Below are 18,367 nucleotides of genomic sequence, written 5' to 3'. Positions count from 1 at the left end.
GAGACGGGGGCTCAGTGCCTTCGCTCAAATGCACTTTAATGAAGGTTGTTAAGGGAGGGGAAAGCATTACTAATTCATTTCCTTAACTAATTGGAGGATTTATACCCCTCATGGTCCACACACTACTTTTTCCCTCCGCTTCCTCCATCTTTAAGCTAAGCTAAGCTATTTAGCCTCCAGACACGAGAGAGATCTTATCATAACTGCCAGCAGAAGAAAAAAAAAAAGCTAATGATCCTATTTTACAAACTGAGCTATTGCTTTCCGGACCTACAATGCAGTCCATGTGCTCCTTCCTCTCCTCAAAAGGAAGTGTGAAGTAACGGAGGACAGAGACCAGTCACCATTTCAGTAATTCTGTCATCTTTCCATGAATCTCCCGCTGAGACTGTGTTCAGCCTCCTGAAGGCAGTCGAGGCTTTTTTTTGTGTAGAAATCTTGCACACTTGTGTTCACACTGCAGAAGGAGGCGTGGTGTGAAATGCATTCTGTATTGGACGTTCACTGGAGGTGCGAGGTGTAATATGGGACAAACCATGTGAAAACTAGGGTTGGACAAGTCCAATATCTCATAATTGTTGACCAAATACCTCGATGTGTAGACGATGCTGTTGGTGCCTTCATCAAATATTTACACAAAGTGTTTTTTGGTATAATCCAAACAACAAAACAGACCAGGAAAACAAGAACACTTACAGACGTATCGCGATAACATCGATATCGTCTCATATCACGATATCGATGTATTATCAATATACTGTACTTCTCAAAACTGTCGACAAGCAGCAAACAAAGCAGTTGTTAAAAGCACGGGAAGAGGACAGATCACATCAGACCCCGATGGAGGGACGTGGTGTGTTCAAAGGCTCGATTTTCTGCTTTTTTTCCCGCATCGTGTGTCTTCTGCACACACGTTCCTCTTCGAGCCGCCTGCATCCGAGCGTCAACAGCTAAACAGGCTGAAATAGGTCATCACCAACGAATAAATCAGGACACCAATGAGACAAGAAATGAAACCCCTACGCAACTCAAAGTGACAGTTATTAGTTGCGATGAGCGCTCCGCTTCGGAGTTGCAGCCGCCGAGGAAAAAAAAAGAAAAAAAGACCCATTTCCACTTTTCCCTGTTATCTGCAGAGAAAAGAAAAAAAAACGTCACTGGAGCACAAAAATAAACTGCTGATCGCCAGGGAAAAACACAAACCGCTGCCCTCACACACGAGCGTCCACTTGACGGGCAATCAAGCGCTCCGATCGTTTATCAATCCGGATCAACACATGAAGGGAGCATCAAATGCCCACAAACAGACATATAGACGCAACAATGGGCCCGAGTCTTTGCACCACGGGCATGCCATTAGTGTGTGCAGTAATGGAACTGTATGTGTGTGTGTGTGTGTGTGTGTGTGTGTGTGTACGTGTGTGTGTGGAGTAGAGAGAGGTTGCATTTAACTAGCCTGCAAAAATCAGATAACTCCACTCAGCACATACTGGAGGCACTTAGGCGTCAGACAGCAGAGTTGGAAATATGCGAGAGAGATGGAGAGAAAGTGAGGATGACATGGATTTTTTTTTTCGGAGGGTTCTGTGCAGACAGGATCACGACCAATGTGGGGAGGCGTTCCCACCACCATCAAATGGTTCCCAGTGTGCCCATTGGCAGATTCCCACTTCTCGCCCTCCCTTGGTCCCTTTTATATCCTCAATACTCTCTCTTCCTCTCTTCATCTCCATCTTTTCCAGCTTCAATCTTCCTCTTGGCCTCCTTCCTCCTCCTTCTACTCTAGTCACCGTCTTCACTTTAAATTTCATTACCCAATTTGATTCCTCTGATTAAGCCCACCGCCAGAAATAGAACTCTGTAGTCAATTTAAGGGTTTTTCAGTCGCAGCGTTTGGTTTGACTCATTGACGCCACCGTGCACATTGCACAGCAGTGGACCGCTGTCCATCCTCTAAAACACTCATCATCGTCCCAACGTGCGACATCGTGGTCATCGCAAACGTATCTTACAGTTTGTGGGTCGTAGCTTTATGAGCTTGGACTCTCTCTCTCTCTCTCTCTCTCTCTACGTAAATCATAAATCGAGACTTTTCCTCTTCCTCTGGACCGGACGAGCCGCTGACCCGCAGTCTATTAACGTGTCCGGAGGTCGCAGTGACTGGCTCTGAGGAAGCACAATGTGGCTGCCGGCAGTAGCCGCCGGGCCGGGGCTGGAAGTGGAGCCGCTTGTTTAGCAGACCCACCCTGACCGGCACAAAGGGGGGCGACGCCCTCCTCCGCTGCCAGCCCGCCCCCTGATTGGCCGGCTGGATGACCTTTGAACCCCCGCTGTATTGTGGTCTCAGCTGCACCAGCCCCTCCCCCTTGTGTGTGTGTGTGTGTGTGTGTGTGTGTGTGTGTGCGTGTAACAAAAGAGAGCTAAGTCCTCATGCAGCAATCAGAGCAGTGGAAGAGGGCAAATGGTCTGAGGGGAAATGGAGAGTGTGTGTGCATTTGAGTGTGTGTGTGTGTGTGTGTGTGTGTGTGTGTGTGTGTGTGTGTGTGTGTGTACTGCTGCTTGGATGGGGGTGGTGTAATTATGTTCCAGTTGTGACGACTGAGTTGCAACAGTGATTAGCTCCATCAGAGCACATCTACATCCAGCAGCCTCTTGGTTTGCCGCCTCTCTTTTTCGATCCCCGGCTCGAGTCCAAGTCTTTCTCTAGAGACACTCTGGACTATAAACCAAGCGCGCCTCTCGCTCAGGTTCTGGACCAAACTTAACCGGTCTCCAGCCTCATTTCCAGACCAAGCTTAGCTTTCCCCCCATTATGGAGCAAAAGTAGCCTTCCTCTTGCCTTTGCCGGGACCAACGTTAGTCTTCATCTAGCACCATTTACAGACCAAACTTAGTCTTCATCTAGTCCTATTTGTGGACCAAACTTAGTCTTCATTTATCACCATTTACAGACCAAACTTAACCCTCCTCTCAACTTAGCTTTAGACTAAATCAAGCCCAAGTCTCCAGACCAAATCTACCCCATCCAGCCCCAGCCTGCAGCCTGACGGAGCTCACGTGCCAGGACAACTTCAACAGCCATCGGGCCACAGCTTTTAGCCCAAATCGAGCCACAGGTGCAGAACAAGTCTGGCTTTCCTCTCGTTCCGGCTCTAGACAAAACCTCGCCCCCAATGTAGCTCACGCTCGAGACCAAACCGAACCTCAGGCATCAACAAAACCCTGAATCCTGATCCAAAAGCAGGCCGCTCAGCAGCCTGACCCGGGACCAGGCTATGCAGGTGGTCCAGAGGGCTTGTAGGGCTGAGACACCCTAAGCACTGCACTTACTCTCTTAATACACCCCATGTGACTCTCTCTCTCTCTCTCTCTCTCTCTCTCTCTCTCTCTCTCTCTCTCTCTCTCTCTCTCTCTCTCTCTCTCTCTCTTTTATAAGGCAGCAGGTCAGGTCGACCACCCCCTAACTGCATGACTGTCTGTCTGAGGAATGCCATGTCATGGAACAGATGGAGCGCTGCAGACAATAGAGCCGCATGCATTTACTGGACCTATAGACCAAGGCATGTGCCAAGTGTGTGTGTGTGTGTGTGTGTGTGTGTGTGTGTGTGTGTGTGTGTGTGTGTGTGTGTGTGTGTGTGTGTGTGTGTATTACAGCCATAGTCTCGCTTTTTTTTTTGCCCTCATGCTCTTTGAACCTCCCGTCGGTGTTATCACGTTGAGCCCCACAAAGAATAAGCCCTGAAGAAGTTTTTTTAAATGATGCAATCAAAACCCAACCAAGACACGATGAAGCACCCAGCAATGATGCAACAGAGAGAGAGAGAGATCCTGCAGGTATAATTATGCATATTCAAACGCAGGGCGCGTGTTTCGGTGGCCATGCTGTCCTGGATTTAAAAGAAACACACAAAAAAACAACAACATACACCGCAAAACCCACGGACCAATAATGACCAAACAATCGTCTCATTCCCACGCCAATAATGACGTAACCTCTTTACAATAATCGGTAACATATAGCGTCGTAACAGAGGCGATATAAATCATAATAGCCCTAGAAAGTTGCATTAAACACGTTTTTATCTAAATGGCTTTTTGGGGGATTATTCCGGAATATTCTTAAAATCATGTTCTGTGTGTGCCGGTAGTTTTTGTTGTGTCCTGCTACAATACTTGTTCCTCCTTCCCGAGTATCAAAGGCTGGAGCTGCCACATTTCATTCATTTCACGCATCCGGGCCCACTGGCGAGATCCGTGTCCACGAGCGCTGCAGTTGCTCTTTTTTTTTTTTTTTTTTTACAAAACGAGCCCGTTAACTCACGCAAACAGGAGGATTTGTATTTATTATTATTATTATTATTATTATTTCTTACAATGTCATCACACAGCGACTCAGATTGACTCATTTACAGTAGAGACACCGGCGGGTTCCTCCAGATTAAAGCCCGTTAAAAGTGTCAGTAAAAACCGCAGGTTGCCAGGTTTGGACGGAGGGAATCAAGTGAACTCACCCAAGACAACGACGGATGATCGGCTCCCTCGCGCTCCTCCTCTGGGTAAATCCAGGACCCCGGACTGGAATATATATATATATAGAGATGTATATATACGTGTGTAAATATATAAATATATATATATATATTACAGGCTGGACGAGAACAAGCTGGTAAATTCACACAATCCTCTCTTCATCCGCGCGGTGGAAAGCGATGTGTGAAGGCGATGTGGAGCCGAGAATCAACCTGGCTGGTGCACACACACATACACACACACACACACACACACACATACACACATACACACATACACACATACACACATACACACTCACACACTCACACACACACACTCATATATATATATTTATATATACACACACACACACTCACAGCCGCGCAGTTGAATATAAAAACACAATGCGCGCGGCGGCAGCAGCGGTGTGTGTGTCGTCGTCTCTGCGCGGTGACTGGTGTCGCTGCGCCGCTTCCTGCGGCTCCACCCGCTCACCAGCCGTCCCACTGCGCCCATTGGCACAGGCGGCCGGACATGCAAATCTACTCTTTCCCATTGATGTTTTTTTTTTTCACAAGGGAAGAAAAAAAAAGTAGGGCTCCTGTGTGTGGTTTTTTTTTTTTTTTTTACCAAGTTGCTCCACTGCGCCACCGCGCGGCTTTTCAGACTCACTGCGACGACGAGTCCCTCCAGTTATCTGATCTTTCACTTGTGTAGAAGTACAAATATCACGGTCTAAAAGTACTCGGATACAAATACAAGTCCTGATTTACATTTAAAGTATCGACATATGCAACATGGCTCCTTTCAAAGTGTTATATGTTCAGCTTTTAAAGATGGAAGAACATGTTTATGTCATAAAATAGTTCACATTAGTTGTTTGTGTGTGTGTGTGTTAATCAGAAATGAACTTGACACACTGACACTTTAATAACATAAACTGTATTTTATGATCTTGCAATAAATCATTTTCAACTAAAAATCAATATTTATTTAGATAAAACTTTGAATTTCAACAAAATATGAAAATCTATAATGAAATATGATCAAAAAGAGTATGTTAAGTATGTCATTACACTTTAATAACACTCTTTTTGTTCATATTTCATAGAAAAAAGTCATATTTCATATATTTTGGTTCATTGTTCTGCATCAATCACCTGGCCACATTCCTTGTCAAGTGTATATTAATAGAGAAGAGTTGTGACATGTGAAAGAAGTATAAAGTAATGCTGTAGTTAAGCACAATGCTGAAACACTTGTACTTAAGCGCAGTACTTGAGTACAAGTACTGGAGTACATGTACTTCATGTCATCACAGGGAGCAGGGACATGTTTACTCTGTTGAAGGAAGACAGTGATCTCACTTTACTCGTATGAATATAGTCATTTTTGAAAAAGATATATGTAATGGAGCGTTTGAATAGCTTATATTTTATTAGAGTTTCAATTATAGTCGCTGTCGCCTTTATTTCCCCACATGAAGACCAAAGTAAATCAGATTACAGAGTTCATGTCAAAGCCATCTGCACGCCGTCAGGAATAAAAAAAATCCTTTGAGCAAATGCTGAATCAATTATACATTTATTTTTTTGGGGTTGGCCTTAAACAAGTCAAATTTAAAGTCCCACCCCATTTAAAAAGAGTCTTTTTGCGACATATCTTTGAGGTTTGAGCTTTACTGTAAAGAGTTGACACTAAGAAGCCGTTTCCACATCTGTCCGCCTTCTCCGAGCGCTTCACGAGATCTCGGTTCAACGTGTCGCTGTAGGATTCAGTGACATCACAGCTGGTCCGAGCCAATCACGGTCCAGTATGAGACTTATTCGAGTGCGATGTGGATAACTCCAGCGTACCTACACTGAGAGTCAACTCCGCCCTGAAGCAGGTTGTGTTTGTGTCCAGCGGCCACAAATGAGTCATTATCATGATGATATGGAGTCTGATATACTGGAATCTGCCTTTGAAATACTCAGAAAATGTACATTTTGGTTGCTATAAAGCTGATTTCCCCTCCAAAAAAACCCCCTAGTTTAAGTAGGTAGCTCCACTCCTGATAAATACTATATAGATACAAAAATCTGCTTTAAAAAAAAAGTCATAAAAATGGAAAAACAAGCAAACAAAATAAAGGGAACGCTTGGTCGGCCTGAATAACACAAACCAGTTAAAGCCAACTGGGTGCCGGCTGTTCCTTAATGTTCACACAATCATTATCCGTCAGAGTTAAACACAATGTAAACACAAACAATCCCTCACGATGTCTGCTGACACGCACTACGTTTCAACCTCACTAATGACCCGCTGCTGGTCCAGCTTCACTGGAAGAGACCGGGGCCAGAACAAAAAAAAAACTAAAAAAATCCTCCAACAAACCAAAGCCAGCTGCTTCTCACACGCAGAGAAAAGGCTCAAACTTTCCGTTGCGTGAAACTGCAAGAGAAGAATGCTCCTCTTCCTCGCCCCTCCTCTTCACCTCTCTACATGTGCTGCAGTTACTAAATATGGCCGATTCCTCCCTAAAACTCAGACAAATGAAGGGTGAGAGGCGGCCTCGCTGGATGCCATAAGCTCGACAGAGGGCCGCTAACATGAAGCGCTAATAGAGCTAGCTAAAAATAAAATAAAAAAAAGGGCTCCATCTTTCTTCGTCAGGTTTTTTTTTACGATGTCAGTGTGAAGCCTCACATCTCGGCTCCTGTGGCGCGAACAACAACATTTCGGGAAGCAGCTCGACCACGAGGACCAAATAAGACGGCGCCGACGAAGAAAATAGACCCGGCGACGCCGCCGTTAGCTCACATCACACACTTTGAGAGCCAAACTTGCCCGACGGTCAATACGAGAGCGGCGTAGAGTGGAGAACGAGGTCAGAACGTGTCAATATTTCCAAAAAAGGGGTCTAAAGACCGGAAGGGAAAGATCAATAGGAGGGAAGGAAGTCCTTGGCTTACGGCCTCTTCGTTCACACCTGCCAGGAAAGCTCAAATTGTGATAGGTTTTTTTATTTTTATAAAAAAAGAAAAGAAGCACACTGCCTTGCAAGTTACAGAAGGTTTCAGTCACAATATGGAGATTTATGCCGAGTTTTCTTTATAAAAGGCAAGGCCGTTTTACTCACCGGCGTTCTATGAGACTACTTCACATTCAGGATTAAAAACGCACATGAAGTCTTCGAGAGAAGGAGCGACACCTCGGCAATGTGTCCTCGAGACAGAATATATACTTTGTCTCTTGTAACAATACGAATCTCGCTGTGAAAGTGAGTATTAATGCATTTTAAATATGGGAAGGAAAGAAAAAAAAAATTTAAAAACTGCAAACAGCCGTCTGAACATTTACAGCAGCATTGCGTTGCATGATTACTGCGACAGAAAGATGTAACCGTTGGGCCATAAAAATCAAAAACACACACACACACACACACACAAGCTCGCCAAATGAATAAAATAATCCATAGACTGATTCAAATCAGTAATATAACCAGTTTGGCCATCAGTCAGCGTCTTTTCTAAATATCACATTCCCCGTCAGAGGTACAGAAGTCGGGCGATGAGTCAGTGTCTGGTCTTCATCCTGATGATGTCACACTGATGATGTCACACTGATGTCACACTGATGTCAGGGACTTGGCTCTCTTCACGTCGGCACATATCAATGAAGTCGTAGTCGGATCCACTTCGTCTTTTCTGCAAAACCACTCTTTAAAAAAAAAAAAGAAGAAAAAAAAAGGTCCCGATAAATTGAGGTAGCGACGTTTTGTCCCCGAGCGTCTAAGCGCCGGCCGCCTGCTTCTCCTCCCCCTGCTGCCGGCGGCGCTGCTCGTAGGCGTTGTACACGTCCAGGAACATGTCATGGCACGATATGCGGGCCTTCAGCTTGGAGCAGATGAGGAAGGAGCCGGCCATCTTGCGGTGGAGCGAGTACGACTCCTCGGGCGGCGGCGTGAGGCGGTGCCGCAGCATGACGGGCAGGAAGCCCTGCACGCGCTGCGTGGTGCTCTGGGTGCCGAAGTCAAAGGGCTCCGGGGACGCGAAGGCCTCGCCGAGGATCATCACCGCCTCCACGTGGGCGTCCTGGAAGGCCTGGCGGGGAGCGAGGAGAAGGAGAATATTAATAATGAGCAGCTGCAAAGTAGACACTTTAAGCTGCTGTTGTGAATGTGAGATGTTAGAGCCTAAATATGCAACACATACACAATATATGTACATATTTCATACCTTCAACTTAAAATAAATTGTGTTAAAAAGTAGTTTTCTGCACATTTTTGTGCCTCGATATTGCAGCAAATTTAAGCTTTGATTTTCACAACATACTTACAGAATGATATTTTTGATATATACACATTAATATGGGTAGCATGATGAAGTGGGTCTGTTACATTCAGAATATTGCATCACTTTACAGTAACGCAGCCTTTAAAACCAGTAAAAGACGACACTTCATCTATATTACGATGCAATATCTAGTCTCATAAGATATTCACATAATGTTGATGTACATGGTCTAGTGCTTCATCATACTAAAGGAAAACACCAAGAAACATCACACTTGATGACACTTGGAGGGCATAAAGTGCACAGTTTGGCCAACGTAAAAAACATAATAAAAGAAAATTACAAAAAATAGCTGCAGCGATCTCTCAGACACAAAATTCTTCAGATTTAAAAAGTGAATCCAGGGATGAAAACACAACCTCTTTAGCAAAGATACACAAAAAAAAGAGGCTGCTGCACTATAACGGCAGTTAACCGCTTCACGCTCAGGGAGGGAGACCGAGGAAGAAACAGCAGACAAAAATAAAATCGGAGAAGAGCGAGGAGGATAAAGCGCATCAAAAATAAATGAGCACAGCAGACCAGAATACCTCACCTTGGTCTCGAAGCCCGTCAGGAATTTCAGATCCTTTGATTTGGAGAGAACGGTGGCTCGATCCCCCACGGAGGCGGCGTGCACCACCTACACACACGATACAGATGTGGTAGTCATGTTTATTTAAAGGCAGTAGGGTGTTTATTCTCCCTCAAATTCTGACTCCAGCGGGGTTGCATTGAAAAATAAATGTTGCGTGACTCATGTTGTGCGCTTCACCGTGGTCATACCTCGATGTAGTCGTCTGTGAAGGACTCCGGGTAGCCTCTGCACGCGCCGAAGTCCAACAGAACAACCTGCGGGTGAAAGATGGCGGGGTCACGCGTCTGCGGCACGTTTAGCACGAGGTAAAGTTATTTTTAAATGACTTTATTGCCACGCACCTGGTCGGTGTCTGCGTTGTAGAAGAAGTTGGCCCAGTTTGGGTCGGTCTGCATGAACCTGAACTCAAACACCTCCCTGAGACACAGCTGGAGGATTCTGAAACAGATCTGGAGACGAGGGTTTGCGGTCACGGCTTTTCCATCGGTATCATTTTTAAAAAACACGCTGTAGCTCTGGTGCAGTGCAGTACGCTGCAGACTATAAGTGCATAATGCAGGAAACACAACACATCTAGTGCGAGCGAGCAAAAGCCGGCGAGGAGGAACGGGGCGCTTTAATCAGCTCCTTCTACTTGTCGGCAGGGTTTCAGCTCTAATTGGGACGCACAACTAGATGTCCGGACCGTGATGGTGTCCATGTTTCCAGCCAGCTGGTGTGGGCTTTCTGCAGAATCCTATGACCTTTCCTTTCACTTTCCATAAGTAGATGTGGATAAATAGATTCAGGCACTTTTATCACTTGAAAGTGGTTCATAAATCCTGGTTTGCATCACCACCCAATATGAGAATATTTGATCATTTCTCCATTAAAAAAAGAACATTATATCCAGAGACTCCTCCTGCAGTGCACCATGGGATGCCGGCTGACTCAACCCCCCCCCGTACCCGGTTCCTGGTGTCCTGGTCCAGGTCGACACAGCGGTCCAGCGGGACTCCTTGTATCAGATCCATGGCGAGCACCCTGCTGCCCGACAGCTCATCGATCACCTTGGGGACTTGGAAGTAATCGTTTCCCTCCAGCATGGACCTGAAAAAAAAATACACAAATACACACAGAGGATTTGGCGACATCTAGTGGTGAGGTCGCATATTGCAGCCAACTGAAACTTCTCCCGTGTGCCAAGCGAGCAGGAGAACGTCAATAGCAGACGATGTGGATAGAAAAGGCTCATTTTAAAGCCACAAAAACGTAACGATTCCTATACTGGGATAAAAAAAAAAAAATTATTCTAATATTATATTCCATTTCTGCCAATACATCTTTCTAAATGCAACCCATTGTTCCTCTGAAGACAACATATATGTGAAAACCCTTTAAAAACTAAACATTGTGACATAAATAAGGTTGTTCTTTGCAAAAGAGAAAACTAAATATGCTAAAACAATATTAATACGTGTCAATAATGTAGTTAGTTGTAATAGTACTACCTCTCAAAAGAATATATACATGAAAAAGAAGAAGTAAAAGCTTTGAATCTCCATTTAGAGAATTAGAGGGATGTTTTAATAAAATCCACAGAGCCTCTTACAGTCTATAAGTACAGTTTTGAGGCGGGAGCAAACCTTTATATGAACAGTCTTTCTAATTATAGAGCAACCGCTCTGACTCTTTATAGCTAATTTTATGTGCTTTCTAGTCGGTGCAGTTCAATGGAGTGCAACTGCCTCGCTGCTGAGGGTTCGGTGGGGGAGGTTTTATGGCTTAATAAACCCCATAAACCTACCTGAACTTCTTGGCACACTCGGCCTCACGCTTATAGTCGCACTCCCACGCCAGCTCCCTCTGGAGGACCTCCAGGCTGCTGTCGGCAAACAGACCTGAGGAAGAACACACGGCGCAAAACTCAGCGAAGAAATGAAAACACGCCGACCTCGGTCGTCTTTGAACACAATCGACGGCTGTCGTGGTGTCTGTGGTGGTGTGTACGTTATATTAGTAGCACTTTAATGTCTCCTACTGATCGCATTTTGTAGTTTGACTTTCCAGATTCTTGTTGTTCCGAGTTCGTCCTCACGGTTGAATGCACTTATTGTGAGTCGCTTTGGATAAAAGCGTCACCTAAATGACATGTAACATTGGATAACTATGGAACGTGTAATCATTAGTTATGAGAAATATCTTCATGTATTTGACCGACGCACAGGAATAAACTTAAGGAAACGAGTAACAGCCGCACACGTCCTCCTCGCCACTCAGTTACAACTGTGTCACCGAGTTGACGTGCAGCAACAGCACCACCCGGTGGTCACAGGTGGAATAGCGACAATGCTGGAATGAAACAGCGTGGGAGGACAATCACGAGTCACCTGCTGTGGGAGCGGTCGGTAAATTAACACGCGGTCTCTCGTAGTGTCACCTCAAAACTTCCTTTTATTTCATAACAGCAACAGAAAAATAAATGAAACTCATCTTTGTCTCGTAATGCGTTTAAAAATCAAATCAAACAAATGGATAAAACACAAATCAGTGGCTTCTATACTTCATCCTTTAATGATGGGGCAATCAAAGGAGGGCAAACGTCCTCTTATCTCTTTTTCACCCTTTTTCATCCTTTCAACCGCTCTGAAGTCTAAAGATTATCTTTTTACTTTGTTGTAGTCATCTATAGCGGTAATATCCATAAACTCACAGTTCAAATGATTAGAAGTGTTAGAAACGGCTCATAATTCCCGCTCTAACCCGTCTGTTCATGTTGCTCCTTCAAACAACTGGATTTATTCAGGTTTCTCACCAAAACTGCATTTTACAAGATTACATTTGAACACATCATGACGAGGTTTTAATGTACCTTTCGCCCGGTACTCGTTTTCACTGAGCAGAGCCTGAACGCATCATCATGCAACTGAACAGGACCTTCATGTACGTTGGCGGCACACAGTCGGCGTTTTAAGCCGTTTTCCTTCATGCCGTTTCACCAGCGACTGTAACATGAAGTCATTTACCTTCTGGCAGGGCCGAGCTCATTCTCAGGACCGACATCAGGTTGTTTATGTCGCTGTGGATGCTATCCGCCACTCCGGGGTACTGGGGAGGAATATGTGAACGACAGAGGAAAATCAATGCAGATAAAGATTGATAGGGTTGTTATTATTAGCGAGTCAACTTCCATGTATGTGCAAACACACATGGACAATCAAGCTGAGTATCAATATTATTAGAGACAGAAACAGAGTGTGTGTGGGTGTGTGTGAATACCTGGATCTTCATGGCGATCTCTCTTCCGTCTTTCAACACCCCGCGATGCACCTGGCCGATGGACGCTGCGGCAAACGGTTTGTCTTCAAAGGACGAGAGATTCTCCCGCCAGCCGGGCCCCAGGTCCTCCTCCAGGACTTTCTACACAAAAGAAGAAGAAGAACCGGTTTTTCCACAGAATTATACGGCTGGTTAGCAAACACTGATCGTGTTTGTCGTCCGACAAGAAAATAAAAGGGACTTCTTCGTCTTACTGGCGAGCTTTTGTGCACAACTCTGTGTCGTGTTTGACTGCGTAGAACTCAGATTTAATAAATCAGCAGGAAGCAAAAGGTGTTAACATGATTGTTAAGGCAGAGAAGCGTCACCTGGGAACAGTTGTACATTGCAAATTCAGTTAAAATGAATACAGAGTTACGTTAAATCATGTTTGCTGAATGACTTAAGAGTCCGTTCACGAGTCACAAACATCTGCCTTTTGTGGGCAGATGTTTAGATAAGCTCCTTTTAAATTTAACAATATGTTTAACAATATGTTAACAGAGGTGGAGCTCCACAATACAGAGAAGGAAGTGTAATTAGCTGTGAACTCTTTTCTCATGCACATACATTAGAGCCTTCATACAAGCCCTGTATGAAAAGGACTCGAGCATTAAATGCATTTCAATGAAACAAAAAGGTTGAATATCCCGCAAAACTATTTGATTTGGGTGCAAAATATTCAGCTTTTTAAGACTTCCCATTTCCAAAGCATCTAAAAACAACTTGTCTATCCACCAGACATGTTAACTGGTCTTTCATCAGTGAACTATGTGGGACAGTCGCGTCTGAAAAACAAGTGTAAGTGTCGGGGAATCGTCCGTGCTTACGTTCATCTGCCAGGCCGGCATGAAGTCTGCGCTCTGACGGACTCGCTCGAAGATCCTCTGCAGCTGGGGGTTGATGAAGGAGTTGTCTGAAGGAGGAATTGAGAAAACCATCAAGACAAAAAATAAATATACAAAGTCTCTACTAGCACTATCCGGTTACCATCTTGCCGTTACCTTGTATGCTGAACATCTGTCCGATCTTGAGCGCGGCCCCGCGGACCTTACACAGCGTGTTGACTATTCTCTCGGCGTTGGCCTCCGACAGGAGAGGCGAGTTATACAAAGCACCGTCATCTACAACACAGACACTGGATTATTAGCAGGGACGTGAAGCACATGTTAGGACGCTAACTAGTGCTACCGCGTCAATAATTAAACTCCAGCCAACGGGGAGAAAGCACGTCGTCAAGTTCGTGTTGAGGGCTTCGGTTTATGGCCTGTCGCCTGGCAGGCGCCGACACGTGAGAAACTTCTCCGGGGCCGACCAGCTGTGCGTCCGTCTGCTGAGTCTGCAGAGCGAGCGCCGGACTAGAAGCTTCTTTCTTACAGGACAGGAGGAAAGGACGGCACACAGGAGGAGGAGGGATAGCTTTACCTTTTTTCGGTTTGCCTGAAAACGACTGTTTCGCCACTTCCGCGATGGCGCCGATCCCGAGTCCGACTGCCAGTCCTGCAGCACGGAGACGAAGACAACGAGGGAGTTTGTTTTTTTTTACTTAGGGCCGCTCGCCATTTGCTTGAGGAAAGTGCTGACTTGACACAAAGCTGCAAACTGCTGCTACTTGAAGAGTGAAATCAAATTTCCTGTCTAAGATCTACTGCAAAACATTTTTGATCTAAAAAGTTCAGACACTTTAAAAAACTACTTCCAAGTAAAAAATATACATATATTTCAATCTCAAAGTATCCTCTTTACAGAGCATCAGTATTATTCACAAGAAGCACGCACATCTGGATGACATCCGAATGTTCACGAAGGGTTAAACCCGACGCTGAAAGTCTGGTGATATTTAAGTTACAAATCTATTTTTTATTAATTGAATTCTTCCATCTCCCTTTGCATTATGGTATTCATGCAGTCACAGAGAATATGTTCACTACATACCTCAGTGTGATCATGATAGTGAGCACAGCTGTGTATAAGTACACAACGTATTCATATCATGTACTGTGTCTAAAGGAGACTATATGAACCAGGTGGCCTGTCCTTCAAGGTATTTGTAGACGTGTCTCTGCATCAAATAAACGTTTATGGGAGAAGTCTCTTAAGTGCAGAGATCTTTTTTTTTTCCATCGGTTTAAATTAAAAATCAGGTGTGAAAACCCTAAAGAGCTGCGAGCTTTGTCCTTCACCGTATGATATTCATATTGTGCCATCAGCGTTGTTGTGTTAACAATCAAACATTGTTGAGTAGATTAGTCTGAAAATACGGTTTTATTTAAAGCTACACTGTGCGTTATCGCTCTGTAAGCTTGTGTTTTTTATAAGCTAAACGTTCTCTTTGAAGTCAAACAAATAATTAAAACAGCAAATCTGACCAAATATAATCTGTGCAACAACTGTAAAACTAACACAAAAATGCATCGTTCTCACCCCCAAAATTAACCATCCTGCTGATCCTTGTGGCGGGAACTTTCCTCTCTCTGGCCCGGTCACTCAGCTGAGAGAAAAACACACCAGATCATTTCTAAAAAAGGAATAACTGCATTTTAATCCTCTTGATTGTTGTTGAATAACTCAGAGCTAAAAACTTTAATGCAAAAAGAGAAACAAAGGGAAAAATTCTTAGATTGCATCACAAAGATGAACATCCTGCACATCATCCCCGTTCTCCTGGTCGCAGAAGTTTTTATTAAAGTCGCTAAATGAACTTTCAGATTATCCGTTGTCTTTTGTTTGTTTGTCTTGTTCTGATAATTGTAGTTTACTTACAACACTGAATATTTTATGAAAGGCCATCCCCAACATAACACAACTTTAAGAGCAACACAAGTCAGGCACGCGATTGCAGTTGTAGTTAAATATAATAATAATAATCTTGTCTCTCGTCCATGTTTTTACAATTTACTACAATTATCAGATGAAAGATGGTTTCTCTTTTTTGTGGCTTATATGTTCTTATACTATTAGTATTTATAGCAATGTTTTTTTTTTTAAATTCTTAATACCAAGTGTTTTTTTACCTCAAATTTATTGTAATTCTGTGCACTCAGCTAAATAAGCTTTTCATTGAATGGAATATCTCTGTTATCTGTGCATATGACAATAAGAATATATTGAATCTTAAAAAATAATATATAGTGATGTGGAAATGGCAATAAAAGATGAGGAATGTGTATTTGTATCAAATCTATAATAACTGCTCCACTTTAAGCTTCATTTTCTGAGCCCTTTATTCTGCATATTGCTTCTACCCCAGTCATCTGAACAATCACTCACATGACAAGATCAAAAGTACAACTTAAAGCTCATAATGACCATCTCCTCAATACATGATCCCTCTCTTTAGACACTGGCCTGTTTCTTAAGAATATCCCACAAACGATCCCACAATCATATCGTTTCAGACATGAAAAGCTCCAGAGACCATACTCTGCAACAGCTGGTGTTTTAAAAAAGTCAGACGTAGTCTGCGGTTGGCGTTCTTAAACCAACCTTCTGTCTGACAGGTTTGGCCAGGGCCTGCTTGGCCTCCCTGGCTTTCTTGATGTCCTCGGGGCTGAGCCTCGCCACCACCGTGTCGTGGACAGACCGGGTCTGGTAGAAGAACCGCTGGAAGCCGGGGCTCGTGTGGAGGAAGCGAGGGCTCTGTCCCGGCCAGCCGTTCCCCGCAGGACCGACACCCGGCGAAGGGGGAACCCCTACGGTGGGAAGAGGAACCGTGAATGAACCACAATGTGACTCTTTGAGTTGCTTGTATGTTATAATACTATCAAAATGTTTTATCACCAAGTGATGCTATCATATATCCATTATTCACTTTATTTTACAAGAAGATGCTTTTGATGATGTTAATATGAGCATATTTCACACTTCTGGATGCATTTATTGTTGTAAGACCTCAAAAAACAACCTTTACAATACTTGCAACACTTGAAAGAAAACCCTAACCCACTAATTACAGTTTTAGTGCCTCATACTAACGTGTACGTCTCCTCCTGCACAGGTCACATACCTGCAGGCGTCTCTGCTGCAGCTTCAGCTTCTGCCTGGCTTTGCTCCGGAGCGTCGCTGGAGGGGAACTCTGACCTCATGGCCCATTTGGCTGCTTCATCCGGGTCCACATTCTCCCAACCCTCCGCGTCCGGAAACACATCCTCCTCCGTCGACTGCTGGGATCAGTAATTCATCCAAAAATAATTACTAACCTAGTCATTCGTACTCAACTACATTTTGAGTGATGCATTCACGCTCCATGCAGGGATCCTTACCGCATTGCTGGCGCCACCAAAGTTGCTCATCAGCCCCTCCACCACATCCTGGGCAACTTTGACCCCCGCTCCCATGGTGGAGTTGCTGGCCATAAATTTGAGATGTTCTCCCTGAGTGCAAACCAGGGCAGACCCCACTTTACCTGCCCCGCGCAGCACCTGGAGGACTTCTGAAAGCACCACTTTATAAAAAGAGGGGGAGGAAGAGGGGGAGGAGGGGGGCGGGACGAAGGTAGAGACAGAGGAGGCAGTCAAGTTGTGTAACAGGTTCAGAGTGACATTAAATAAAAACAAAAAAGAACATTGAGTACTACACACCCACCACACTCTTACACCCACATAAGAAACTATGTGTAAAAAAAAGAAGTATTTTCATGAGTGTGAAGACAATTGGGGTAAACGTGATACATTCCTCGCTGCTGTGCGGTTTAACCTTGGTTGTGATTGGCTACACATGTGTCAAGACATGTCAATGTGGCACGAGCACGTGACCTACATTACGGTGCACCAGGTGGCCTGCGGTCTTGTAAAATACAATGGTCGATATATTAAAAAAAAAGTTAGGAGAGCAAATACATATTTCCAGCTGCGTTAACTTGCTAATTAGCTCGCTTCTAGTAGCTGCTGACATTTGTACGTAGGGCTTATTATTCCGCATTAAACAAATAATAATACATATGTGATAGTTATACATTGAATGCGTTGAATGAAACAATTTGATGCTTTCAAATTAAGTGACTCACTTTTCCTGCAGCTGCGTTATCCAGGTTTTCCTTGGTGACTGTCCTACTCCACCGCCCTCGGAACTGTTTTTGCAACGATTTACCACCCGGAAGTAAAGGTTTGACTGACTTGACGGCGGACCAACCACGAGCCGAGTTTTAACAAGTAGGCCGAACCCGGATGTGAAATGAAGGAGAAGTGTATTATTTCAACCAATGGCAGTGCAGAATGTTACACGTGGTGTCAGTGCTCGGCCAATTGCAGGCAACAGAAGGCGGGCTTTAAATTGAACAACGTCAAATGAAAATTCAGGGATTTATTTTATTATTAAAATAGACGCACACAGAAATAAACACCTAAAACAATTCAACAAATAAAACATACAAATGAAAAACTATGGATATATAAGGCACAAATTATTACAGTTTCAGTACCATGCAAAAAAATACAATATATAATTAAATCATACCCACGTTCATTTAAGAAAAGTCTTGTAGGTTTAAACTTGTGTATTATTTGAAAGCAAGCCTCTCTAATCTTATCAATATTTGTGCTGCAAAATTATGACTTATTAACTTGTAATAATCAAACACTATCTCATAATTATGAGGTGCTAAATCATAATTGTGAGACACTAAATCGTAAAAATTAGATATTAT

The 18,367-nt window shown here is 43.9% G+C and overlaps 2 protein-coding genes across 4 annotated transcripts in view; both read right to left on the bottom strand.

Annotated features, from left to right (window-relative positions):
• The window catches only part of numbl (NUMB like endocytic adaptor protein), a 54,445-nt gene extending 49,560 nt beyond the window's left edge, over positions 1-4,885 (bottom strand). Inside the window, exons 1-2 of one of the 2 annotated variants that reach the window (XM_068585199.1) lie at positions 4,646-4,885; positions 4,512-4,575 (exon numbers count right to left, since the gene is read on the bottom strand). The gene's annotated coding sequence lies outside the window, so the exon portion shown is untranslated. Of the gene's footprint in view, positions 1-4,511 lie in introns of both variants that reach the window. The other variant, XM_068585200.1, reaches the window with a different exon arrangement.
• Positions 4,886-5,642: 757 nt separating this feature from the next.
• Positions 5,643-17,810, bottom strand: coq8b (coenzyme Q8B). 2 transcript variants are annotated; one of them, XM_068585435.1, is made up of 16 exons: positions 17,729-17,810; positions 16,986-17,167; positions 16,730-16,886; positions 16,210-16,415; positions 15,148-15,214; positions 14,149-14,223; positions 13,728-13,847; positions 13,554-13,639; positions 12,685-12,825; positions 12,432-12,513; positions 11,213-11,306; positions 10,374-10,515; positions 9,768-9,875; positions 9,615-9,680; positions 9,385-9,471; positions 5,643-8,597 (listed from the first exon to the last, which is right to left on the bottom strand). In XM_068585435.1, coding segments are annotated over exons 1-16 (1,926 nt in total). In that variant the 5' UTR covers positions 17,730-17,810; the 3' UTR covers positions 5,643-8,285. The 2 variants fall into 2 exon arrangements, with proteins under 2 accessions (XP_068441536.1, XP_068441537.1); XM_068585436.1 differs by having other exon boundaries at positions 16,730-16,883.
• Positions 17,811-18,367: the final 557 nt, after the last annotated feature.

The sequence above is a fragment of the Clinocottus analis genome, unplaced genomic scaffold, assembly GCF_023055335.1.
Source record: "Clinocottus analis isolate CAN_PGR_092001 unplaced genomic scaffold, fCliAna1.0.p SCAF_2, whole genome shotgun sequence".
Lineage (NCBI taxonomy): Eukaryota > Metazoa > Chordata > Actinopteri > Perciformes > Cottidae > Clinocottus > Clinocottus analis.
This window is presented reverse-complemented; position numbering and strand designations above follow the sequence as displayed.

Excerpts from the sequence above, each read along its gene's own strand:
- coq8b (XM_068585435.1), bottom strand. Across the intron at positions 15,215-16,209 it reads CCAAACCTGTCAGACAGAAG|CTGAGTGACCGGGCCAGAGA; the intron begins GTTGGTTTAAGA and ends TTTTTCTCTCAG. Across the intron at positions 10,516-11,212 it reads GAGTGTGCCAAGAAGTTCAG|GTCCATGCTGGAGGGAAACG; the intron begins GTAGGTTTATGG and ends TTTTTTTTTCAG.